The sequence below is a fragment of the Geotrypetes seraphini genome, chromosome 12, assembly GCF_902459505.1.
Source record: "Geotrypetes seraphini chromosome 12, aGeoSer1.1, whole genome shotgun sequence".
Taxonomy (NCBI): domain Eukaryota; kingdom Metazoa; phylum Chordata; class Amphibia; order Gymnophiona; family Dermophiidae; genus Geotrypetes; species Geotrypetes seraphini.
The window spans coordinates 109,446,795-109,472,294 of NC_047095.1; the positions used below are offsets into that span (position 1 = coordinate 109,446,795).

Consider the following 25,500-nt stretch of genomic DNA (forward strand, 5'->3'; position numbering starts at 1 on the left):
CACTTAATCTCTATTGCCCCAGGTACAGAGTGGGAGCCCACTGGGATAGTTAGGGAAAATGCTTGAGTACCTGAATAATTTGTAATCCACATAGAACTATAGGTTATGCAGAATATAAATTGTTTAAAAAAAAATTTACTCTCATACTTTAACAAAGTATTTTGAACAACACTGACAAGGTATCAAAATAGGACTTTTAGGTGATGTCATTGTGGCCTAGTTTTCTAATTCCAAAAATGAACATGTGCATAATGGATATGGCATGATGACTCATTTTAATGGAGCCAAATTTCTTTTGCCTTCGCCATTGGTTGCTTACTATATAAGGACTTTTGTTTCTTTCATCTTTAAGCTAATACCTTTTCCAATGAGAATTTTATTCATGTACACTTGGTATTTTTTTGTTAAAACTACTTGTCTTGCCAAATGAATAATTTTGGCCATTTATGTAATCATCTAATGCAAATTTATCTTGGTATCTGAAGGATGCACATGGAACCTAATCAATTAACACTTAATTGGCAATAGTTATTAGTTATAGCTGCCCTTATGCCCTATTCTATAAAATGGGCCCTTAACTTTCATAATTTGAAACTCAAAAAAAGACAAATCCATGGAAGGGGCATGAGTGGATCAGGGCCTTCCCAAAATTAAACACTACATTATATAATACTTAAACTTTTGCACCATTAGTTAGGTGCAAGGATTTGGCAGGTTTTGGAAGACAGATTCCTCACACCCAAAGTTGGGCATGAGAATCTACTATTCAAAGCACTATTCTATAAAGGGTGCAAATAAGCTGGATCTTTCTGGTGTCTAATGTTGGGTGTCATTTACTGAATCTCTTTCAACGTGTGCATGTTTCAGGGTTTTCCATCTTGTTTTTCTATAATTTAAATCTGACCTCGGTGAGTGTGCTCTCCCACATGATCACCTCCTCATTGATCATAAATTCCTGCCCTGGTGGAGCATAAGGGTTATAATTTCCAATAATTTCATTACTCCTTGTACCATCAGGTAGGTAGATTGTGTTTATAATATTATATCCAATGGCAAGATCACCATTCTCATCCCAAAAGATTTCCTCATCTAGAACGTTCTTAAAGTGGAGGGTCTTCAGGTAATGATGAAGCTAATAAGAGAAACAATTTTATTAGTGAAGCTAATTGCAGAGCTACATCTCTACCTTCAAGCACGTATGAGCTGTTCTGGTTTTAGTAATATGCTTTCATTTTCAATCAACATTAGTAGGGTGGAACTTATTTTTGAAGTTTGTAAAGATGACTTTTTTACCCCATAATTTTGTTTCGATATATGAAAAATATTTCAGGTAAACATCAGTTAAATTGGTGAATATGTACCAGCAGCTCAACAACACTGAAGTCCTGAAGGCAGCAAAAAATCCCAAATGACAGTGATTTCTATTGTAGTTCCATCTTTATGAAACACATTGCCAGAGGTTTTGAGATTGTGCACCAGTCCGTCCGGCCAACGTTTTCAAGATATGGAGGGTGGGATTAGGGATGGGGGCGGTCGTGGGGGGGGAGATTCAAGGGCAGGAGGTCCTGGGATCCCTCCTGCCCATATTTTACTGGGGATGGGGGGGTAGGGTGTCTACTTGGTCAGGAGGGGTTGGGCTCCCTTCTGCCCGATCTTGTAGGGAGTGGGGGTCGTGTGGCCAGGAGGGCTTGGGCTCCCTCCTGGCCAGATCGTGGGGGGGAGGGGGGTTGGAAAGCGTAGGGCCAGGAGGGCTTGGGCTCCCTCCTGGCCCCATCGGACTCGAGGGGGGATTGGGGATCATGGGGCAGGAGGGCTTGGGCTCCCGCCTGCCCTGATCATTGTTGGGAAGGTTTAGATTGCCGCGGGGCAAGAGGGCTTGGGCTACCTCTTGCCCTGATCATTGTTGGGAAGGTTTGGGGTGCCACGGAACAAGAGGGCTTGGGCTCCCTCTTGCCCCGATCATTTTAGGGAAGGTTCGGGTGCCACGGGGCAGGAGGGCTTGGGCTCCCTCCTGCCCTGATCATTGGGGGGGAAGGGTGGATCGTGGCAGGGGAGATGAGCCATCTCTACTGCCGCGATCATTGCTGTAGGGGGTAGGCAGGCTGCTGGGGCCACGGACATACGGATCACGGAACATGCGCGCTTAGGGTTTTACTATAGTAGATAACATAAAAGATCATTAAAAATTCACTCAAAATAACTACCACATATTTCCAATAGCACCTAAATATCTTACTGCACGTATTCAGTTGATCCTTTACAATCACAACAGATTCAACTCAAAATGGCGCTTAAATCCTAGAAGAATGCCAGCGCATGCGTACTAGAAAATCATTCCAAAGTGCTTCAAGGGAATATTGGGTAGTTTTAAAGCAGGGTCTAACTAGTGTGGGGGGCCCGTCAGAAAATGAAATGAAAGGCCAGGACAGTCTACATAGAAATCTAAATGAAAGCTGACCACTCCATCTTAGTATTGAGACCATATGGATGCATACTCTTCAGCCTAAATATCCATCTGGATTCTCGTTGTTTAAGACGATTAAATCTGTCACCTCCTCTGGGTGATGTAAGTTCTACATCAATGACAAGACACTGTAAATCATTGAATAGATGGTTCATAGTCTTGCAGTGCTCAACAATAACCTCAGAGCACCGCTCATGTTTGAAATTGGATTTATATTCTCTCATTCTTGTTCTCAAATCTCTTGATGTCATGCCAATGTAAAACTTGTCACATGGGCAAATGATAAGATAAATTACATAAGTTGTTTTACAATTAGTGAAATGTCTGAGAGCATACATTTTTTGGTCTTGTGGGTTGATAAATTCTTTACATTCTTTAGTGATATTGCGGATATTCTAACTGACACATTTATAATGTCCAAACATTCTGTCACGTATTATTGATGTATCTTTTCTTGAACGTGCAGTAGATGGACTTAAAATTTCTTAAAGATTTTGATTTCTGGAAAATGCTATCTGCAATCTTTTGTTTTCAAATATAGGGTGTAAGTTCACAATGTCCCAATTTCTTTTGATAATTTCAACTGCTGTAGCACTTTTCAAACAGTATCACAAAACAAATGTCTCTTTTTCTTCTTCAGGTTTGATACCTTTCAATTGATGTAATAGATGATCACGATTTAGAAATTTAGCATGCCTTCATGCTCTTTTTACAATTTTTCTTGGATAACCTCTCAATTCTAATTTATTTTGCAATGCTTTGGATTGTATTTTATAATCCTTCAAAGATGAACAGTTTCTTCTGATTCTCACCATTTGTAAGAACGGGAGACTTTCTTTAAGTTTCATTGGATGACTGCTGTCAAATTTCAGAAATGTGTTGCGATCTGTAGGTTTAATGTGCACTTTGGTAGAAAAAGTTTGAGAATCTAAAGAAATGTCAACATCCAAAAATTGGATGTGATCTGCAGATGCTTTCATAGTAAACTGAATCTGGGGGCCACATGATCCTAACCAAATATGGAAAAGATTGAGTTCAGATAAAGTACCTCCCCATAACATAAAATGTCATCTATATATCTGTGCCAACTTAAAATTTTTTCTGCAAAGGGCGAATGTTGAAACCATTCATTTTCAAAATTTATCATATACAAATTAGCAATGGAGGGCGTGAAAGCAGCCCCCATTGCAACACTAGAGATCTGTGCATATAGTTTCCCTTCAAACATGAAAAAATTTTCTGTTACCGCTAACCTGGTAATATTTGTGAGTTATTCTGGTGGAATTAAATATGGTCTAGGGAGATCTTCAACTGCTTTTTTCATAATCTGAATGGCCGCATCTTGTGGAATGGAAGTATAAAGGGAGGTAACATCTAACGTTACCATAATACAAGGAAAATAATTTGGCAAAATTTCACCTAAAATCCTTAAAAAATATTCTGTGTCTTTGATGTAAGAGTTACTTTCCATGATAGTATCTTGCAAAACGAAATTAACAAATTTTAAGTTGGCACAGATACATAGATGACATTTTATGTCATGGGGAGGTACTTTATCTGAACTCAATCTTTTCCATATTTGGTTTGGATCATGTGACCCCCAGATTCAGTTTACTATGAAAGCATCTACAGATCACATCCAATTTTTGGATGTTGACATTTCTTTAGATTCTCAAACTTTTTCTACCAAAGTGCATGTTAAACCTACAGATTGCAACACCTTTCTGAAATTTGACAGCAGTCATCCAATGAAACTTAAAGAAAGTCTCCCGTTCTCACAAATGGTGAGAATCAGAAGAAACTGTTCATCTTTGAAGGATTATAAAATACAATCCAAAGCATTGCAAAATAAATTAGAATTGAGAGGTTATCCAAGAAAAATTGTAAATAGAGCACGAAGGCATGCTAAGGGGTTCATAATAAAAAAAAAAAAGTCTAAAAAGTGGCCAAAATGGCTACTTGGACGATCAAAAAGCCTGATCGTCCAAGTACCCATAATCAAAGCTGGTTTTAGATGTATCTAAAACCAGCTTAGGCCTTTCCCCTGCCTCTTAACACACAGAGAGAAAAGAGGCATTTTTAGATGAGGGGAAAGGGGAGGTGGGCCAACCTAAACCTAGGTGTGCAGCAGGTATAACCAAAACTTTAGGCAGGTTGCCTAGTTGGCACTTATACATTTTGACTTAGACTAAGTCAAAACAGGTATAAGTGCCGGAAAGGGCGAGAGTGTACATGCGAGCTTTGACCCCCCCCCCTTCACTCACTGTAAGGAAGGAAGGAAGTTCATCATTGACCCCCCTCACCATACCCAAACCCCCGTTGAGCTCCCATCCGCCACTCCCACCGCAAAATGAACACAAACCTGCGCATATTTCCTTCTCCCCCGCCACTACTGCCGCCGTGCAGCCAACCCCACTGACCCTCCCATCCGCCCCTCCCACCATGAGACGATCTACAAACCTCCCGGCACTAGCAGCATCCCCAGTACTTTAAACCCGCTGCTTCGCGGCTTTCTACTGCCGATTTCCTCTGCCGCGTCCCTGATGTCATCATCAGAGACAGAGACACGGCAGAGGAAATCGGCAGTAGAAGGCCGCGAAGCAACGTGTTTAAAGTGCTGGGTATGCTGCTGGTGCCGGGAGGTTTGTAGATCATCTCACGGTGGGAGGGGCGGATGTGAGGGTCAATGAGGTCGGCTGCATGGGGCGGTAGTGGCGGAAGGGGTGCTGCTTACCGGTTCTACTGCACTGGGTGGATGGGAGGAAGGGAGGGATGCACTGGGGCACTAAGGACATGGGAAGGAGGCACTGGGGGTTCTATGGACACAGGACGGAGGCATTGGGGACACTAAGGACATGGGAAGGAGGCACTGGGGGCACTAAGGACATAGGAGTCACTGAGGGCACTAAGAACATGGGAAGAAGACACTGGGGGCACTAAGGACACAGGACGGATGCACTGGGCACTAAGGACATGGGAAGGAGGCACTGGGGGTACTATGGACAAGGACGGAGGCACTGGGGGCACTAAGGACATAGGAAGGGGTACTAAGGACATGGGAAGGAGGCACTGGGGGCACTAAGGACATAAAAGGCACTGAGGGCACTAAGAACATAGAAAGGGGCACTAAGGACATAGGAAGGTGACACTGGGGGCACTAAGGACATAGGAAGGAGGCACTAAGGACAAAGGATGGGACACTATGGACATAGGAAGGGGGCCACGGAGGGACAGGCCTGCATGGCGCAACAGAGAAATACAGGCAGGAGGCCAGGGAGACAGAGACATAAAGAAAAATAGATAGACAGGGGGCCAGGGAGAGACACAGACTGAAAGAATGACAGACAGCGTCCAAGGAGAGTGAGACAAAGAAAAAAAAACAGATAGACAGACATCTACTCTAGAACCTGTTAACGTAACGGGCTTAAACACTAGTTTGGGTATATTTTGTTATTAATGATTAGCAATCAGGATAGGATGGAGGTTTTTGATCAATGAAAGAAATCTAACAGCACAATATCTTAGGGAGAACCATTCACGTTCCCTAAGTGGTGAATCTGAGAACTTTTCCTCCATTTAGACTCTAATCTTAGAGTACCAACTTGTGGTGGTACTTGGCTCTTGATCTAAAGCAAACCTTTCTGAAAATAACATTCTTCTAACATAGGATATTACCTTCCATGGGAAAAATTCTAAAAATCTCTCACTTTCTCCACCCCACTTGGTGTTATCTGATGTAGAAGTGATCATGTCGTGCAGTGCGTGTGCCAGGGCATACACAGCATTGTATACATTATAACTGTCCCCAGAGTTTATGATATCACAATGTATGAGGTAGAAAGATGTTTCATTATTACTGCAGGTTCTTTGGATGCTCTCGGGGCACCGGTCATTACACAGGTCCTTCCACCACATCTCTAAGAATGAATCATTTGGAAACACAACAGGATTCACTTCACGGACAAATTTGTGAAAACTTGGAATATTCTTTTTTGCCACAGAGAAAGCAAAGGCATTTCTCCTATCATTATGGTATGAGGGAAAGTAAAACAATGGTTCAGCTGCAAAGATCCAGATCTTTCCAGATACATCCCAAATAATTGTATGTTTTAGAAAATCTGTGTAGTGTCTATTACAATACAAAATAATCACTTTAGTTGAAGATGTATGGATAGTATGGTAAATTTCACTCATATTTTGATGCACAAAAGAATGTTTGTATGTATCTATGAATTCAATACAACCTCCATTCTTCTCAATCCCTTCTCTCAGGATCTGCACAGCCCTCTGACTGTTATCATCCATGCATGCAATGATTCCGACCCAGGTCCAGCCAAAATGCTTCAATAATTTGATTATCCCAGCACAGAGATGCAGCTCACTGGGAACAGTATGATAAAAATAAGGAAATTTAACTCTGTCACTCATGTCAAGATTTCCTGAGGTGTAACTGATCTGCTGAAAATAACAGGTTGAATTCATCACCACCTTAGTTAGGAAAAGATCACATTTCATCCACATATCAAATATTAAGTGCATAATTCTACCGTAAAGAGCAAAACAGAAAAAGCAGAACTGTACTGAGATTTCAGGGAGAGAGACCAGAGTAAGAGGAAACTTCCCCCATTACATGTGAAAATTGAAACATAGAAACATGATGGCAGATAAAGGCCAAATTGTCCATCCAGTCTGCACATTCTTATCCCAGGCTTTCTTGAATTCAGACACAGTCTCTACCTCCACCACCTCTTCCGGAAGACTGTTCCACACATCTACCACCCTTTCTGTAAAAAAGTGTTTTCCTTAGATTACTCCTGAGCCTATCACCTCTTAACTTCATCCTATGCCTTCTCATTCCAGAGTTTTCTTTCCAATGAAAAAGACTTGATTCATGTATTTACATCATGTAGGTGTTTGTCTCAATCATATCTCCCTTCTTCCGCCTTTCCTCCAAAGTATAGAGATTGAGAATGAGATCTTTAAGTCTGTCCCCATACACCTTATGATAAAAAACATACACCATTTTAGAACATAAGAATTGTCGCTGCTGGTTCAGAACAGTGGTCCATCATGCCCAGCAGTCTGCACACACGGCAGTTCCCAGGTCAAAGACCAGTACCCAAACTGAGACTAGCCCTACCAGCGCACTTCTTGTTAAGCAGGATCCTGTCCAACCCTGTCTTGAATCCCTGGAGGGTGTTTTCCCCCATGACAGATTCTGGAAGAGCGTTCCAGTTTTCCACCACTCTCTGGGTGAAAAAGAACTTCCTTACGTTCATCCAGAATCTATCCCCTTTCAACTTTAGAGAGTGCCCTCTCGTTCTCCCTACCTTGGAGAGGGTGAACAACCTGTCCTTATCTACTAAGTCTATCCCCTTAAGTACCTTGAATGTTTTGATCATGTCCCCTCTCAATCTCCTCTGTTCGAGGGAGAAGAGGTCCAGTTTCTCCAATCTTTCATTGTATGGCAGCTCCTCCAACCCATTAACCATCTTGGTTGCTCTTCTTTGGACCCTCTCGAGTAGTACCATGTCCTTCTTCATGTACGGCGACCAGTGCTGTACACAGTACTCCAGGTGAGGGCGCACCATTGCCCGGTACAGCAGCATGATAACCTTCTCCGATCTGTTCGTGATCCCCTTCTTTATCATTCCTAGCATTCTGTTTGCCCTTTTTGCTGACCCCACACATTGCGTGGACGGCTTCATCGACTTGTCGATCAGAACTCCCAGGTCCCTTTCCTGGGAGGTCTCTCCAAGTACTGCTCTGGACATCGTGCCTGAGATTTTTGTTACCAATATGCATCACTTTACAGTTATCCACGTTGAACCTCATCTGCCATGTCTCGATGCCCTTTCCTCGAGCCTGATTATGTCACGTTGCAGATCTTCGCAGTCCCACTGCGTCTTCACTACTCTGAATAACTTTGTATCATCTGCAAATTTAATCACCTCGCTCGTTATACCTATGTCCAGATCGTTTATAAAGATGTTGAAGAGCACGGGTCCAAGCACCGAGCCCTGCGGCACCCCACTGGTGACGCTCTTACAGTCCGAGTACTTTCCTCTGAACTAACTTCATCCTTTTTATATCTTTTTGAAGGTGCAGTCTCCAGAATTGTCTCACCAGAGTCTTAAAAAGGGGCCTCAATACCTCCTTTTTCCTACTGGCCATACCTTTCCCTAAACACCCTAGCATCCCCCTAGCTTTCATGTCACCTTTTCAATCTGCTTGGCCACCTTGAGATCATCACATACAATCACACCCAAGTCCTGCTCTTCTGTCATGCACATAAGTTCTTCACCTCCTAAAATGTACCATTACCTCAGAATTTTGCAGCCCAAATTCATGACCTTGCATTTCTTAGCATTAAATTTTAGCTGCAAAATTTCAGCCCATTTTTCAAGCTTTGCCAGTTCTTTCATCATGTTATTCACACATCCTGGGTGTCTACTCTATTGCAGATTTTGGTATCATCCCCAAAGAGGCATATTTTACCCGACAGCCCTTCAGCAATCTCATTCATAAAAATGTTATTATTTATTTATCAAGTTTTCATAACATATCAAGTATCCACTTGTACAGAAAGATAAAGTTAAACAGAAAAGGAAAAATACCTTCCTAATAATAAAAATTAAGCAATGTAAAAGAAATATAATAGCTTAACTTTAACTCAAATCCTCAAAACGGAATCCAAGGATTAGAATCAGCGAGCAATTAATAACACAAATAGGGAACAAAAGAAATAAGGAAAATCCATTAGTTAAGGAAGTATATCAAACTTCAATAAGCACTCATGTTGTCCCTGCTTTCAGTCAGGCCTCAGACAAGAAGGATGTCAGTTGGTTAGGGTACAAAAATATATATTTTTGCATTTGATATTGTATCACACATTTACATGGGTGACGAAGAAAAAAAAGTCGCCTTAAGAGCAATAACACCCGGTTTCATAATCAGAAATTCACGTCTACGTTTTTGTGTGTCTTGTGCCAGGTCTGGAAACATTTGTACTTTAAATCCAAGAAATTTCTTTTGTTTGTTTTTAAAGAAAAGTCTAAGTAACCAGTTTTTATCCGGAGCTAAAGCTACTTTGAGGAGAAGTGTTGCTGCTTCTCTATCCGAAAGTTCCAAAAGCAATGTAATATTTGGTGACTGTTGATTATCTTGTAATTTTAATTGTCCTTCTCTTCTTATAGGTAAGCAATACACCTGAGAAAAAGGTCGCAACAGATCCTCTGATATTTGCAAAACTTCCATCATGTAGCGTTTTAGCATATCTCTAGGAGATGTTGTCGCTACTCTGGGAAAATTGATCAATCTAAGATTATTATTACGGGAAAAATTTTCTAAGGATTCCATTTTTTTTCTCAAATTTATATTATCTCTTACTAGAATTTACGTAATTTGTTTAGATACTGCAGAAGAATTTTTAAAGACTTGTAACTCAGTTTTAAGATCTTTAATTTCAGATTCTTGGATATTAGCTTTTTGCTCCAGCTGAAACAGCTGGGGCTTAATTGATTTAGCCAGGTCTGCCACAAGATTCCCAAATGGAATCCAATGTTACCTCTGGGGGTTTCTCCACCAACCGGCTTCTCCTTCTGGTCAGGGCTCTTCTGTTTGCTATCCTCCCTCGATGCAGATGAAACCCCAGGCTCAACAGGGCTCTCCTGTGAATCCAGGGAGTCCAGTTCCCCTCACTGATCTCACAGAACTCCCCTGGAGCCCTTTTTAAAAATCGGCGTAACATTAGACACCCTACAATCTTCAGGTACAACAGATAATTTTAGCGACAGTTACAGATCACTAACAGCAGGTCAGCAATTTCATGTTTGAGTTCTTTTAGTACCCTGGGATGTAAACCATCCGGTCCTGGTAATTTATCACTTTTTAACTTGTCGATTTGGCTCAGTACATCTTCCAGATTCAACGAGATTTCTTTCAGTTTTTCTGCATCATCACCTTTGAAAATCATTTCTGGTTTAGGTAGATCTCTTACAACTTCTTCCGTAAAGACCGAAGCAATGAATTCATTCAGTCTTTCCGCTATGGCCTTATCCTCCCTGAGCACCCCTTTCACTTCTTGTTCATCCATCTGCAACTTTGTTACTTTTTGGATGTTTTTCTTTTTTGAAAATGAGCTCCTTAATGGAATGAGATCAAGGCTCAGATGATAAGGCTCAAAAGTTAAAGGGTAGGTTTACCTCTTAGAATTTATTGTATAATTTTTCTTAAATTGATAATGACTGTTTTCACTTCTCTCCATACTTGGACTTGAGACTTTATTTTGGGAATCATTTTATCTTTTCTTGTTCTGAGTTAGATTATCTTTTGGAATGGACTTTTCTATGCTGCATTATTTCATGTAGTCTTTTTTACAACTTTTATTTCTAAATCAGAATTTCAATTCTGCATTTTTTCATTGATAAGTTTGAATGGTTAATAATTTGGTTTGGTGTTGCTGAATACTAGTTTCTCTGAGAAGGGAATGTAGAAGAGGATATGGAACAAAATTAAGATCTTCCCTGACCTGTGGGTACTGGTATATCCTGGAAAGACTGGAAAACTCGCTCGAATGCTCAGCTGGAAGACCTTCAATGACAGCAGCCAATGGGCCAGATGTCTTGCAGCTGTAGTTTGGTATCCCGTTTTCCATTCTTGAAAATATATATATAGCAGCTCTATATGTTAATAATAAATTGTTGTAAGGTTCATAAATGTGGAATCCCAGTGTGAGGTTGGGTAAGAGCTCTGAGCTGTTGTTAATCTCTTCCACCGCAGACACAAAAGCCAGGAAGTTGTAATAGTTCAAGGATACAGGACTATAAGGACAATGAATGACACATAATATGAAATTAGAATCAATGAATAAGATACAGAAAAGATAGAATAAGATAGAGAAAAGTGTAAAAGGATTAGGATTAGGATAAAGGTTAGAAATAGTACTACCGTAGTCACAAGCTTTATATTTGTTTGATAATATGATAGAAAAGTGTGTGTCAGATTTCTTTAACTTCCCATTCCTTCATGTTTTGTTTTTTTTCTAATCTTCAGTTCATACCTGTCATATTCTCAGGCCATAGCAGGTAAATGCATATCCTACCCATATGGATATAGCCTTGCTCACTGGACTCTAACACCTCTGTTCTCTACCCATTTATATGCATCTAACCCAACAGAGAAACTAACTACTGAACACTATTCAGGAGTCAGTAAAGTCTGAAAGTGCTGGTGGAGGTTTGCCACTACTATTAATAAAATGAGACCAGAATCAAGGTGGAACAGCTGGAAATGTTAGAGAGTATACATTTATCATAGACAGAAAAGGCAAAAAGGGAGCAGAAAGAAGAGGAGAAGAAGGCACAGAGGAGAAAAAAGAAGGGGTAAAAAAGAGAAGTGAGAACAAAGGAATCAAAGAGGGGGTGTGGTAGGAGAAAAGAGGAAAATTAAAGAGTAGAAGGGAGAAGGTAAAGAGGAAGAAAATGAGGTTGGAGAAGAGAGGGGAGGAAGTACCAGAAGTGGGAGAAGGGAGATGGGAATAAAAGAGAAAGGAAGCAGAAAGGGATAGACTGGCAGCCCTAAACTCATTTTCAGTAGTCCCCCTGAATATCGCTCCTTCCTCTACTCACATTACTCCATATTCAGTTTTCTCACAGAAGGATTAACATCCAAAAATTTACAACTACAGAACAATCTGCATTTTTGAGCTTTGTAAACTTTTGCAAATACATTTATAAAAGTTTGCCAGCCTCTGCAGAAAGCATTGCATTCTCAACCTCCACTGAAAGGTGATTAAAATTCAGAATTAATTATGTGATACAGAAAGATGGAAAATTGAATTATTTTTTTAAATATTATTTTTAGTGATAATGACACGACAGCCCAGACAGGCAAGTACAATCAATAAAATAACAGTAACAGAACAGGAAAAACCAAGAATGGAACAGGGGGGACCAAGCAGGTACGCACAGCACTTGTAGTCCAGTAGAAGCAGGTCAATGTCCAGCATCTTTGTCTGCCCCCATCTAGAAAAATAACAAATGAGAGACAGGGAGACAAACACTCCTGATGCTACAATCGGTAGTGTACACTATTTTTCTTTCATTGCACACTTTTAATACAATTTTACATTTCATGCCATTCATTTATTGCATGCAAAGTTCTTTTCTATTCATGCACTAGAATGTTGTATGCTGGAGCTCAGTGCATCCTATAACACATTTTATTATATCTGCAACTTAACTACACATAACCGGTAAAGGATATGCCTGGATAGCCAATGAAATCTAAAATCACAAAATCTCCCTAGTCTTATAACTTTAACAGCTAAATGTAAGCACCATTTGCATGAAAAAAAATCACTCAGAATGATTTAAATGGCCTCAAAAAGCTCATGCCCACTTAGGCCTCCTTTTATTAAACTGTGCTAGCAGTTTTAGCACAGAGAGCTGCGCTGAATGCCTGCACTGCTCCCGACACTCATAGGAACTCTATGAGCGTCAGGACTCAGGAGCAGCAGGAACATTCAGTGTGGCTTCCCACGCTAAAAACTGCTCTCATAGTTTAATAAAAGGGGTATTAATTTGTTTAGGGGTACTCATGCACGAATATTCTTTAGCATTTATCTGGGTAATGCCACTAAATATCAGCTATTACCATCACATAAGTGGGCAGGTGAGGGAAATACAAGGAGTGTCAACAACCTATTCTATGTCATTGCATGTAACTATCAAATGGAAGTTAGCAGTAACCCCCCCCCCCCCCATAAAATGCAGTGTTTTGTCATTTGCTGAGAAAGATATGATTGAAGTCTACAAAATCCTGAGTAGAATAGAACGGGTACAAGTGGATCAATTTTTCACTCCATCATAAATGACAAAGACTAGGGGGACACTCAATGAAGTTACAGGGAAATACTTTTAAAACCAATAGGAGGACTTTTTTTTCACTCAGAGAATAGTTAAGCTCTGGAACGCGTTGCCAGAGGTTGTGGTAAGAGCAGATAGCGTAGCTGGTTTTACAAAAGGTTTGGACAAGTTCTTGGAGGAAAAATCCATAGCCTGTTATTGAAAAAGTCATGGGGGAAGCCACTGCTTGCCCTGGATCGGTAGTATGGAATGTTGCTACTCTTTGGGATTTTAGAATCTTGTTACTCTTTGGGATTCCGTAATCTTGCTTTTCTTTGGGATTCTATATGGAATGTTGCTACTCCTTGAGTTTCGGCCAGGTACGAGGGACCTGGATTGGCCACCGTGAGAACGGGCTACTGGGCTTGATGGACCATTGGTCTTCTAATTGTGCACATTATGTCAAAATGAGGTGCATGGCATCCTTATCATGGAACCACCATGTATGCATGAACCAATGTACATATATGCAAACTAGTATACATTTTTAAATTTAGAAAAAAGAGTTTGCCCTCTTTATGTAATAATGAGCCATTTTCCAGAGTGCACTCTGTTATAAAACTTAAATTTCATCAAACAGCATAATAAACAACACAAATCAACATTTTCTGACTATTAATATTCCAACCCATGGCATACTATTCTAATATTGCTGTTTTATAATAATGAGTAATTTATTTGTAGAATTTCACTGTCAACCTAGAACTATCAGATTGTGATTCTCTTCATAGCTTCTCAAATTATAAAGTGGTTGGAGGTAATATTTCAAGCTGAACTTCCACATCCAAAGATCCCTCTAACATGCGTTTGTTATATCTGCAGGGCAGGAAGTAACCATTTAAGATAAAAGCCAAAAGCATATCTCAGATAAGGAGTTAAACCATGATGCTACTTACAAGCCAATTCCTTCAAATGAGGGAGGAGTGGTGAAGGAGACACCAGCAGCTGGATAAAAATTTGTCACAGTTACAAGTCCCCCAATCACAATGTCCCCATCTCTAATGTATCCTGGTAGAGGTTGTATTGGTGGGTAGTTTCTAAGTGTACACTGACAGTCAGTTGTATAGCACAGGATGTCACAGAGCATCAATAAAGTCAGAACCAAATGAGCTTCCATCATTAATTAATTGAGGCTGTGAAAGTTTTTTCTGTGATGACGCTGTCTCTTACATTTGATCATTGAGACAGGATGATGTAGAGTTCTTGATGGTGCTATTGAAATGAATATTTGAATGATGGGAAGGAATGATTATGTGTTAAACTGGACTGAAGAAGACCTGTGTTTTTACACAGAAGGTGAATAAGGAAAGACTGTGATATTGAGGTGATCGCTCTATTTCTAGATTATCAACACCTGTGAGGATACCATGTGGTCTCTCTTGGATCCTGCCGCTTAGCCTTAAGGGATATCTGCTCCTGATATCTACATTTATTTTGAAATATAGGTTGTTTCTTTTAAATATAACCTTATGGATCATGTACATTCATTAAAAAAGAATTAAATTTTAATTTACTTGTAATGCTTATGTGGGATAACATGACAGCATAATATGGTTGATTCTAACAGGAAAGTCCATTTGGTCTGCACAATTATTGTGGCAATACTGCCTTGGATACTTTCTCAGATTCCAATCAGAGCAAAATCTTTTCAAATTTCTCTCCAGAACAGTTTACTCTGCCCCCTTTCTAGGTAATTTATCATCCACTATAACAGAGCACATGTAATAAAGCCTTTGTACTAGCCTACAGCCCACCTTCATTATCTCCAACCACTGCTACTATTTATCATTTCTAAACCACTGAAAGGCATATGCAGTGCTGTATATCTGTATTTAACATGTAACCACAACACTAAGTTAAACAGATAAAGTCAGTGAGATTCTATGCCCTATAAGGATAATAGTGTTAACTCTATAGATTAGGTTGACATCAGTGCAAGGTTTTAACTTAATCCAGTTATTATGCTGATTGAATATTGACCTCCTGTAAGTTTTGGAAGATATAATGGGACACTGACCTCTGCCATTCTCCTCTTTTCTAACTCACTTTCTTCATATCTCAATCAATTTTTATGTCTCCTCCACACATTAGCACCTCCTCCTACTTCTTCTTAGATTGTTTCATGTCTCAGCTATGTCAATATTTCTTTCTTCCTTTTCTAGTCCTTTGTCTCCAATGTCCTCTCCATTTCATACTTTTATGTTCCTTTCCCTTAGCTAATGAAGCTGAGGGGAAGAGTTTCAAAACTTAATGATCAAATCTGATGGCTGCTACCGAGGTCGCTATTGTAATGTTTACAAAAGGGCGAAGTCATTCTGAAAAGGCCCCATATGCAAATGAGGTTCACAGATGTTCACATAGGCTCTCAAAATTGACTTGAGATGAGTCACTGGTGATGGCAATCAGCACATGTGCAGAATATACCCGCATATTAAAAAAACGAAAACAAAAAAAAAAACAAATCAAAGAGCAGCAGGAGAGATGCCCACTCTTTCCTGTTATGCTCACATAATCCCCCAACATTACTACTACCTCCCCTCCACAGCAGGATACTCCCTCCTGCCAGGTTGCACAGTCTCCTGACATTATTACCCCATTCCTGCCATCGTCCAATATCCACCCCGTACCCCCGACAACTCCCCTCATGTCCATGCCCATCCCTACCTTATCGACATCTAGCTGGAGGGATGCCATTTCAGCTGGCAGGTCCACCTCTTACAAAATGGTGGGCCTTCCCCTCCATAGTGCATCTCTGATTGGTCCAGGTGCTTATGGACCCTCCTAGGAAATCCCTAAAGTTTTTGGATCCATAACCACTAGGAATTGAAAGGTGTTAGGTGATTCTTTCTGAGGAGTACATTATGTCCTGGGTGGTGTGCTGTCAGACTGGTGCCAAAATTCAAGATGTTATGGAGAGCTTGCTGGGACTCTTCCAGCCTAATGACTATTATCCGATGCTACTCATCCATGTTGGCACTAATGATATTGTGAGGTGCCACACAGAACATATCAAAAGTGACTTTGTGGATCTGGGAGAGAAGCAGTCGGCTCTGTAGGTGAAATTCTCATTGATCCTTCCTGTCGAGAATAAAGGCCAAGGTTGAGAAGCTCACATCCTGGAGATGAATATATGTGGCTGTGTAGACAGTGCTGTCAAAAATATTTTGGTTTCTTGGACCATGGACTGGTTTTTCATGGGCTGCCGAGCAGGAATGGTATGCATCTATCAAAGCAGAGAAGAAATATCTTCAGCAGCAGATTGTCTAACACAGTGATTCCCAACCCTGTCCTGGAGGAACACCAGGCCAATCGGGTTTTCAGGCTAGCCCTAATGAATATGCATGAGAGAGATTTGCATATGATGGAAGTGATAGGCATGCAAATTTGCTTCATGCATATTCATTAGGGCTAGCCTGAAAACCCAATTGGCCTGGTGTTCCTCCAGGACAGGGTTGGGAACCACTGCTCTAGAGTACTTCGAGAATTGAGTGATGTCCTGGCTGAGTCGTTAGCCGGGCTATTCAACCTTTCCCTTAGCAAGGGAAAAGTTCCCCTGGACTGAAAAACTGCCAACGTTATCCCGCTCCACAAAAAGGGATGCAGGTCAGAGGCTGAAAATTATAGACCGGTGAGTCTCACATCAATAGTGAGTAAACTCATGGAAAAGTTGATTAAGAACAGATTGGACACGTTTATGGACGATGAAAGATTAAGGGATCCCCACCAGCATGGCTTTACAAAGGGAAGGTCTTGTCAATCCAACCTGATAAGCTTCTTTGACTGGGTAACAAAAAATCTGGATGGGGGTGAGTCCCTGGACATCGTGTATTTGGACTTTAGCAAGGCTTTTGATAGTGTTCCACAAGACACTGAACAAGATGAAATCATTAGGACTAGGAATAAACACTGACAGCATGGATACAAGACTGGCTAAGCGGCAGACTTCAAAGAGTAATGGTAAACGGTATTCCATCAAAAACGTCAAAAGTGACCAGTGGAGTGCCACAGGGCTTGGACTTGGGCCCGATGCTATTTAATATCTTTGTAATGGATCTGACTAAGGGACTTCAAGGCAAAATTACATTATTTGCCGATGACACTAAACTATGCAACATTGTGGGCAGGGCAACAGAACCTGACAGCACAACCAGGCCCACCACTATGGAACAGGACCTTCTTTTATTGGAACAATGGTCCAGTACTTGGAAATTAAACTTTAATGCCAAAAAATGCAAGGTAATGCATCTTGGGAGCGGAAATCCATGCAGAACATACACCTTAAATGGTGAAAACTTAACTAGAATTACTGCAGAAAGAGACCTGGGAGTTCTCATCCGGGAAGATATGAAAGCTGCCATCAGGTGGAGAAAGCGTCAGCAAAGACTAGACAAATGCTGGGTTGCATCAGAAGAAGCTTTGTCAGCCGAAAGCCTGAAGTCATACAGAGCCAAGGTGAGACCTCACCTGGAGTACTGTGTCCAGTTTTGAAGGCCACATTATCAAAAGGATGTGAAGAGAATGGAGTCAATCCAGAGAATGGCCACTAGGATGGTTTCAGAACTGAAAGACATCCCTTATGGAGAACGTCTGACCAGACTGCGCTTATATTCTCTTGAAGAGCGCAGAGAAAGAGGGGACATGATAGAAACATTCAAATACATCACGGGTCGTATTAAAGTGGAGGAAGAAATCTTTTTTCTAAAGGGTCCCACGGCAACAAGAGGGCATTCACTGAAACTGAAGGGGGGAAGATTTCATGGTGACACCAGGAAATACTTCTTCACCGAACGGAATTATATTAATCGATGGAATGATCTTCCACGCCAGGTGATCGAGCCAGTAAAGTGCTCGATTTCAAGAGTCGATGGGACAAACAGGTGGGGGCACCACAGAGCCATGCCCAAAAGATGGATACCCCAGGGAGGAAGGTTCGTATTGATTAAGTGGGCAGACTTGTGGGAGGGAGGGTTCTGGAGTGGGCAGACTTGTTGGGCCGCCGGCCCTTTTCTGCCGTCATACTCTATGTTTCTATGTAATATGCCACGTATTTGAAATATGTATTGCAATTGACAATTCAGTATGTATTACGTATTCTTTATTTGAAATTTTTAAAAAATATAATATATATTTACCGGCAAAGAATTAAAGCTTTCAAATAAAAGATTATTATACAGGCAGTCATTGAGTTAAAAACAAGTTCTGTTTTTTAAAACAATTTTTAAGTTGAATTTGTATGTAACTCTGATCCTGTACAATACACAGGGCTTGAGGCGCCTGAGCCAATCAGGCCCTAACGCCCGCCATTTTGAGGTGGTGGGCCTACCGGACGGACGGGTTTAGAAACCGTCCATCCGGCCAACTTTGTTCAGGGTGTAAGGGGTGGGGTATCACAAGGTGGGGGTGGGTCACAGGGTTCGGGGTGGCCGAGCAGGGGTTCATAGGGCAATCATTGGGGGGTGCATCGGGGCCAGAGGGCCTGGAATCCCGCCTGCACGTATATTAATGGGGGTGGGGAGAAGGGGGTTTCAGCGGGACAGGAGGGGTTGGACTCCCTCTTGCCCCGATCGAGTTGGGGGGTCGCTGGTTGCCAGGGCAGGAGGGGTTGGGCTCCCTCCTGCCCCGATCTTGTTGTGGGGAGGAGAGGATAGCGGCAGGAGAGATTGGTCATCTCTCCTGCCATGATGGCGGCCACCCCCAAACCATTGCACTTCAGGGTGAGGATCATGATCCTCACTCTGAAGTGCCACAGTTAGGGGGGGTGACCGATTGCCGTTGTGGTACGAGAAATGAGCCATTTCTCCTGCCGCGATGGTTGCGGTGGGGGGTGGGCAGGTTGTCGGGGCCGCTGAGCTCATCGAGGCAGCTGCGATCAGCTCAGCGGCGCCTTTTAGGGCATTTATACCTGTTTTGACTTGGTCTAAGTCAAAACGTATAAGTGCCGACTAGGCAGTCTGTTATTCGTTTTGGATCTGGACATAGGTATGACGAGTGAGGTGATTAAATTTGGAGATGATATGAAGTTATTCAGAGTAGTGAAGATACAGAGGGATTGCGAAGATCTGCAACGTGATATAATCAAGCTCGAGGAATGGGCATCGACATGGCAGATGAGGTTCAATGTGGACAAGTGTAAAGTGATGCATGTCGGAAGCAAAAATCTCATGCACGAATACAGGATGTCCGGGACGGTACTTGAAGAGACCTCCCAGGAAAGGGACTTGGGAGTTCTGATCAACAAGTCGATGAAGCCGTCCATGCAATGTGCGGCGGCGGCAAAAAGGGTTAACAGAATGCTAGAAATGATAAAGAAGCGGATCACGAACAGATCAGAGAAGATTATCATGCTGCTATACCAGGCTATGGTGCGCCTTCACCTGGAGTACTGTGTACAGCACTGGTCGCCGTACATAAAGAAGGACACGGTACTACTTGAAAGGACCCAGAGAAGTGCGACTAAGATGGTTAAGGGTTTGGAGGAGCTGCCGTACAGCGAAAGATTAGAGAAACAGGGCCTCTTCTCCCTCGAACAGAGTAGATTGAGAAGGGACATGATCAAAACATTCAAGGTACTGAAGGGGATAGACTTAGTAGATAAAGACAGATTGTTCACCCTCTCCAAGGTGGGGAGAATGAGAGGTCACTCTCTAAAGTTGAAAGGGGATAGATTCCATACGAATATAAGGAAGTTCTTTTTCACCCAGAGAGTGGTGGAAAACTGGAACGCTCTTCTGGAGTCTGTCATAGGGGAAAACACCCTCCAGGGATTTAAGACAAAGTTAGACAAGTTCCTGCTGAACAAGGATATGGATAGTCTCATTCAGGGCACTGGACTTTGACCAGAGGGCTGCCGCGTGAGAGGACTGCTAGGCATGATGGACCACTGGTCTTACCCAGCAGCGGCAAGTCATATGTTCTTATGTTATATCTGCTGTACGACTATGTCTAGGTCGTCTCACCTCCCGCCCTTTCCCTTCCTCTAAAAACACCTCTTTTCACTCTATGCATTTAGAGGCAGGGGAAAGGCCTAAGCTGGTTTTAGATATGTCTAAAACCAGCTTTGGTTATGGGTACTTGGATGATCAGGTTTTTTGATCATCCAAGTACCCATTTAGGCCACTTTTTAGATGTTTTTGTCTTTGATTATGAGCCCCTTAATCTGTTATAATAGTCAATCCACAATAATATACCATTACTTCTTTCTGACAATAACATTCCTCTAACATAGGATATTACCTTCTATGGAAAACATTTAAAAATCTCTCATTTTCCCCACTCCACTTTCTGTTATATGATATAGAAGTGACCATGTTGTGCAGCGTGTGTGCCAGGGCATACACTGCATTGTATACATTATAACTGTCCCCAGAGTTTATGATGTCACAGTGTATAAGGTAGTCAATTATTTCATCATTGCTACAGGGTCTTTGGATACTCTCGGGACTCCAGTTATTACACAGCTCCTTCCACCTCATCTCTAAGAAAGAATCATTTGGAAACACAACAGGATTCACCTCACGGACGAGAAGGGGTAAAACGCGGACCTCACTGACCTGACGGACCTCGCGGATCTAAACCCGTACGGCCTTAAAAATCTGAGGTCCGTGTCTGTGGCGTTTGTAATTGCTGTTGCTGACAGACCTTGATGAGATTTTTGCACTGACGGATCCGTCTCAGCATAGGGAGGGAAAAGTGTTAGGATCCGTCAGCGCTAAAAATCTCTTCCAGGTCTGTCAGAGCCAGAGACTAGTGCTGGAGTTTGGAGACTTCTTTTCCATAATGCACGTCCAAAACCTATGTCCCCGCTCTCTTGGCTTCTGCTCTGCCACTCCAGCACTAATCTCTGGCTCTGACAGACCTGGAAGAGATTTTTAGTGCTGACGGATCCTAACACTTTTCCCTCCCTATGCTGAGATGGATCCGTCAGTGCAAAAATCTCATCAAGGTCTGTCAGCAACAGCAATTACAAACGCCACGGACACAGACCGACACGGACCTCAGATTTTTAAGGCCGTACGGGTTTAGATCCGCGAGGTCCGTCAGGTCTGCGTTTTACCCCTTCCCCTTTCCAGGTTGCTGGTATGTTGCCTTTCTCCCAACTGTCTAGTTTGTTGCTCTCCAGACACCCGTAGTTTTTTGCCGCTGCCCTTTTGCAGTGAGCCTTTTTCACTTGCCTTTAAGTATATCTTATTGCTTCTCATTACATTATAATGATTTCTATACATGCAGCTCCTATTTCTTACTTAAGTGTTATATTTTTTGCTATATACTTGTTCATAAACATGTATATTCTCTCAGGTATGCCATCATACATGCAGATCAGGTATAAACTTTCTAGATTAAATAGCCCGAGAGCTTGTCTCGACGTGCGGCTCTAACGCGGAGCTGGGAGGCCCGCGGGGCCACCTGTTGGGAAAGCGCAAGGAGGGGGGGTTAAACAAAGGGCAAGAGAGGAGATAGGGAGAAGTCATTCCCGCCGGGGGGGGGGGGGGGTTATTATGATAGGTCGGGTCGCAGCTGCAGGGCAGGGTGGGAGGACTATAAATAGAGGGCTCTCGGAGGACCCTAACGGTTTCCGGTCCTCTAAGGCAAATTTCGGCGGCATCGGCTGGTTTGGGGAGCTTGCGGCCTGCTACGTGTCCAGTGGTTCTGTTTCCTGGATTTCCCTGCTTATCTCACGTGTCAGCAGGGGAGAGTGATGGCACGTGCACCCTGTGACCACACTTATGCGGCTGAGCTGTCTCTCCTGGCCGGTGATTCATTGGATGAGACTGACATGGAGCCGGTGAGTGCTGCTGCAGGGGGGGTAGATCTTTGCCTCCTCGGCGCTCGCATTCGGCCGCCCGAACTGCGATAGCGCTGGAGGTTGTGGGTGCATTGCCTGCGACGCGTGGTGGTGCAGGGTCGACCCACAGGGGTCGAAGCAGGTGGTCAGTAGTCCATTGGGGGGGTCATGGCGTGTCCCGGCCTGAAGATGGGTTGGTGGGCTCTTCGTCAGGGGCTCCTAGTGGGACGGATGTGCAGTTGGCTGCTGGGTGCCTGTGGCTGCACTGGGTGTTGGGCAGGTTGGTGCTGAGTTGGAGTCTGGCAGGTGGGGAGGGGCGGCTACTCCCTCGGTGGAGTGTGGTGCTGTTGGGGGGGTCATTGGAGATTTCTGTCCAGCCCTCGACGTCTGGGTTGGGTCGCGGCGGAATTTGGAGTGCCGTTATCAGCTGATAAATATGAGGGGCCTACTTCTTGTCTCACCTTCTTGGGTATTGAGATCGACTCGGTCGCTATGGTGACTCGGCTCACACAAGGTAAAGTGTGTCAGTTGTTGTCCTTGATCTCGTTGGTTCGGGGTACCCAGAAACCTACTCTGTGGGTTTTTCAGTCTTTGTTAGGGTCCCTTAACTTTGCTTGTCGGGTACTGCCTATGGGACATGCTTTTTCCCGTCATCTGGCGGTGGTGACATCGGGCATTCATGATCGCCGTCACTTTGTCCGGATTACGGCTGGGATTCGGGCGGATTTGCAGATTGTGGTCGCTGTTCTTATCTCACTTTAATGGGTCGCTCCCGATCCAGCATCCTGATGTCTCTAGTTTGGATCTGGATCTGCAATCGGATGCTGCTGGTGGTGGGCTTCGGCCTTTATTGTCAAGGGGACTGGTGCGCTGCTGAGTGGCCGGAGAGTTGGCGGCGGACTGGAGTTACTTGAAATGTGACCTTACTGGAGCTTTTCCCCTTGCTGGTGGCGTATGAGTTGTGGCCGGAGAAGTTGCAGAATCGGCGAGTCATTTTTTGGTGCGACAACATGGGTGTGGTGAAGGTCATGAACCGGCAAGCTGCCAGATGTTTGCAGGTGAATGCGGTGATGCAGGAACTTGTTTTGCGTTGTTTGCGTCTTAATTTGTACATTAGGGCTCGCCACGTTCCTGGGGTCCAGAACAGGCTTGCTGATGCTCTTTCTCGTTCTCAATTCTTGCAGTTTCGGGAGCTGGCGCTGACAGCGAAGACGGATGGGTTGCTGATGCCAGAGCGTTTGTGGAGCCTGGTGGTGAGCGGATCTGGTGCTTGTTACAGCGGTCTGTAGCTCCCTCCACTTGGACTCGGTACATTCGGGGTTTCTCGACCGTGTGCGATTTTCTGCGTATGCGAGGATGGGTCCCCGGACCAGTATCGGAGGTCTTGTTGGCTGACTTCTTGGCCGGTTCTCAGCTGGCGGGATGTTCCCGTAGTATGGCGGCGGGCCACTTGGCGGGCTTTGCCTTCTTTTGTAAGGCCTTCGGGTGGGCTTGCCCGTTGTCGGAATTTTTGCCCCGCATGATGTTGTCGCCTGGGGCCGGGTAGCTCCACGGCTGCCCGATTCCCGGCTGCCGATTACGCATGCCTTGTTGTACCGTCTCATCGGGGTGTTGCCGGTAGTGGCGAGTTCAGACTTTGAAGAATGTTTGTTCCGAGTGGCTTTTTCCTTGGCTTTCTTCGGAGCTTTGCGGGTTGGGGAGTTGCTTGTGCACCCGTCTGGCGTCCAGGGTCTGCGGGGTCTCCTGTGTAGCCAGGTTCATGTGGAACAGGGTTCAGTGCTTTTATTCATCGCCCGATCTAAGGCGGATCAGCTAGGCAGGGGGCGCACATTGGTGCTGCACCAAGTGGCGGGCTGTGCTTCGTGCCCGGTCCACTCACTGGCTGCCTATATGGCGGTTCGTCCTTGTTCTGACATTGCGTTGTTGTTACATGCAGATGGTGTTCGGCTAACCCGTTATCAGTTTCTTGCGGTCTTGCGGCGGGCCCTGAGTCGGTGCGGTGAGGAGCCGGTGCGCTTTGGCACGCACTCCTTCTGCATTGGGGCTGCTACTAGTGCCTTTGAGGCTGGGGTGCCTGATGCGGCTATTCATCGGCTGGGCCGCTGGCCGTCCGGAGCCTATCGTGGGTACATTTGTCCGTCCGGTTCTGGACATGACAGTTCCTGGTCTGGTGGGCTGTGTTAAAGAGGTTGCCCTTCAGCTGGTAGGGGTGGGGAGGTATCTGTGGGTATGTACATTGGGGTTGGCTGCGTTGCTTCACTGCATGGCTTTCTTTTACTAACCTCTTGGTTTCGGAGACGTTGGTGTGACTGCTGGGTTTTGCCTTACAGATGCTGTACCACGTGTCCTGTCGGTGTGGATCATTGGGCACTCCTTCGTCCATTGGGCTGGGGAGCGTGCAGTTGTCCGACCGTGTGGTCTGCACTTGGGACTTCGTCATCGCGGAGTCTACGTCTCTTGGTGGGGTCAGCGGGGAATGCGTTGGCATCAGCTGCTGCCTCTTCTGGATGATCTTCGGCATCACGCCCGGTGCCCAGATCTTTTGCTTCTTCATCTTGGGGGCAACGATGTTGATTCCCTTAGCGGCAAATGTTTGATTGATACAGTCATTAGTGATCTCGGGGTGGTTCAGGGTTGGTTTCCTGGTGCCCGGCTTGTTTGGTCTGACATTATACTGCGCCCGAAGCGGCTGGTGTCTCGCAGGTGGACCAGAGGGCTCAGTAAGGTAAATCGTCAGGTAGGCTGGTGGGTAGAAGCGAGGGGTGGGATTCAGATTAGGCATGTCTGGGTTGACGTTTCTTGTTCGGGGTTGTTTTCCCGGGATCGAGTGCACCGATCGGACATTGGGTGGGATCTCTTGCTCGATGATTTTGCTTCTTGTTGCGAGCGTGTGTTGGATTCTTAGCCCCAGCTCTGTTCATTGGGGGGGGGGGGGGGGGGGGCCTGTAACGAGTTACAGGCCTGTGGCGGTATCCCAAGCTACTGGCGGTTGGGCTCATCATGGGATGAGCGGTGGGCCGGCTGGGAGCCGTGCCTGGTGGGTCGGATGACCCTGGACAATGGGGCATGTGGGGACATGTCACCCCTCGGACCCTTGCTTAGACGGCAGGGTCGGGGGCCATTTACATCTAAGCTGGTAGCTCGGGATCAGGGTCACAATGGCAATACCATTGTGCTGGTTTAATTGGATAAGCAGTTATTAATGCTGTTTGTATATGTTATTTATAATATGTTAAAAGTTATTCAAATATGTTTATTTTTAATAAACAGGGCTGCGGTCAGGTTTTTTCCACACCAGTTTACGTGTCTTCTTGGGGTTGTACAGGGGTAAAGATAGGTATAAATGT

General features: G+C 43.9%; 1 protein-coding gene across 1 annotated transcript in view; it reads right to left on the reverse strand.

Annotated features, from left to right (window-relative positions):
• The window catches only part of LOC117346284 (vomeronasal type-2 receptor 26-like), a 47,011-nt gene extending 23,254 nt beyond the window's left edge, over positions 1–23,757 (reverse strand). The window contains exons 1-5 of the mRNA XM_033915685.1: positions 23,081–23,757; positions 10,995–11,286; positions 6,172–6,952; positions 3,277–3,473; positions 905–1,132 (exon numbers count right to left, since the gene is read on the reverse strand). Of these exons, the coding sequence (XP_033771576.1) occupies positions 905–1,132; positions 3,277–3,473; positions 6,172–6,952; positions 10,995–11,286; positions 23,081–23,757 (2,175 nt within the window). The remainder of the gene's footprint in view (positions 1–904; positions 1,133–3,276; positions 3,474–6,171; positions 6,953–10,994; positions 11,287–23,080) is intronic.
• Between the last annotated feature and the right edge of the window lie 1,743 nt (positions 23,758–25,500).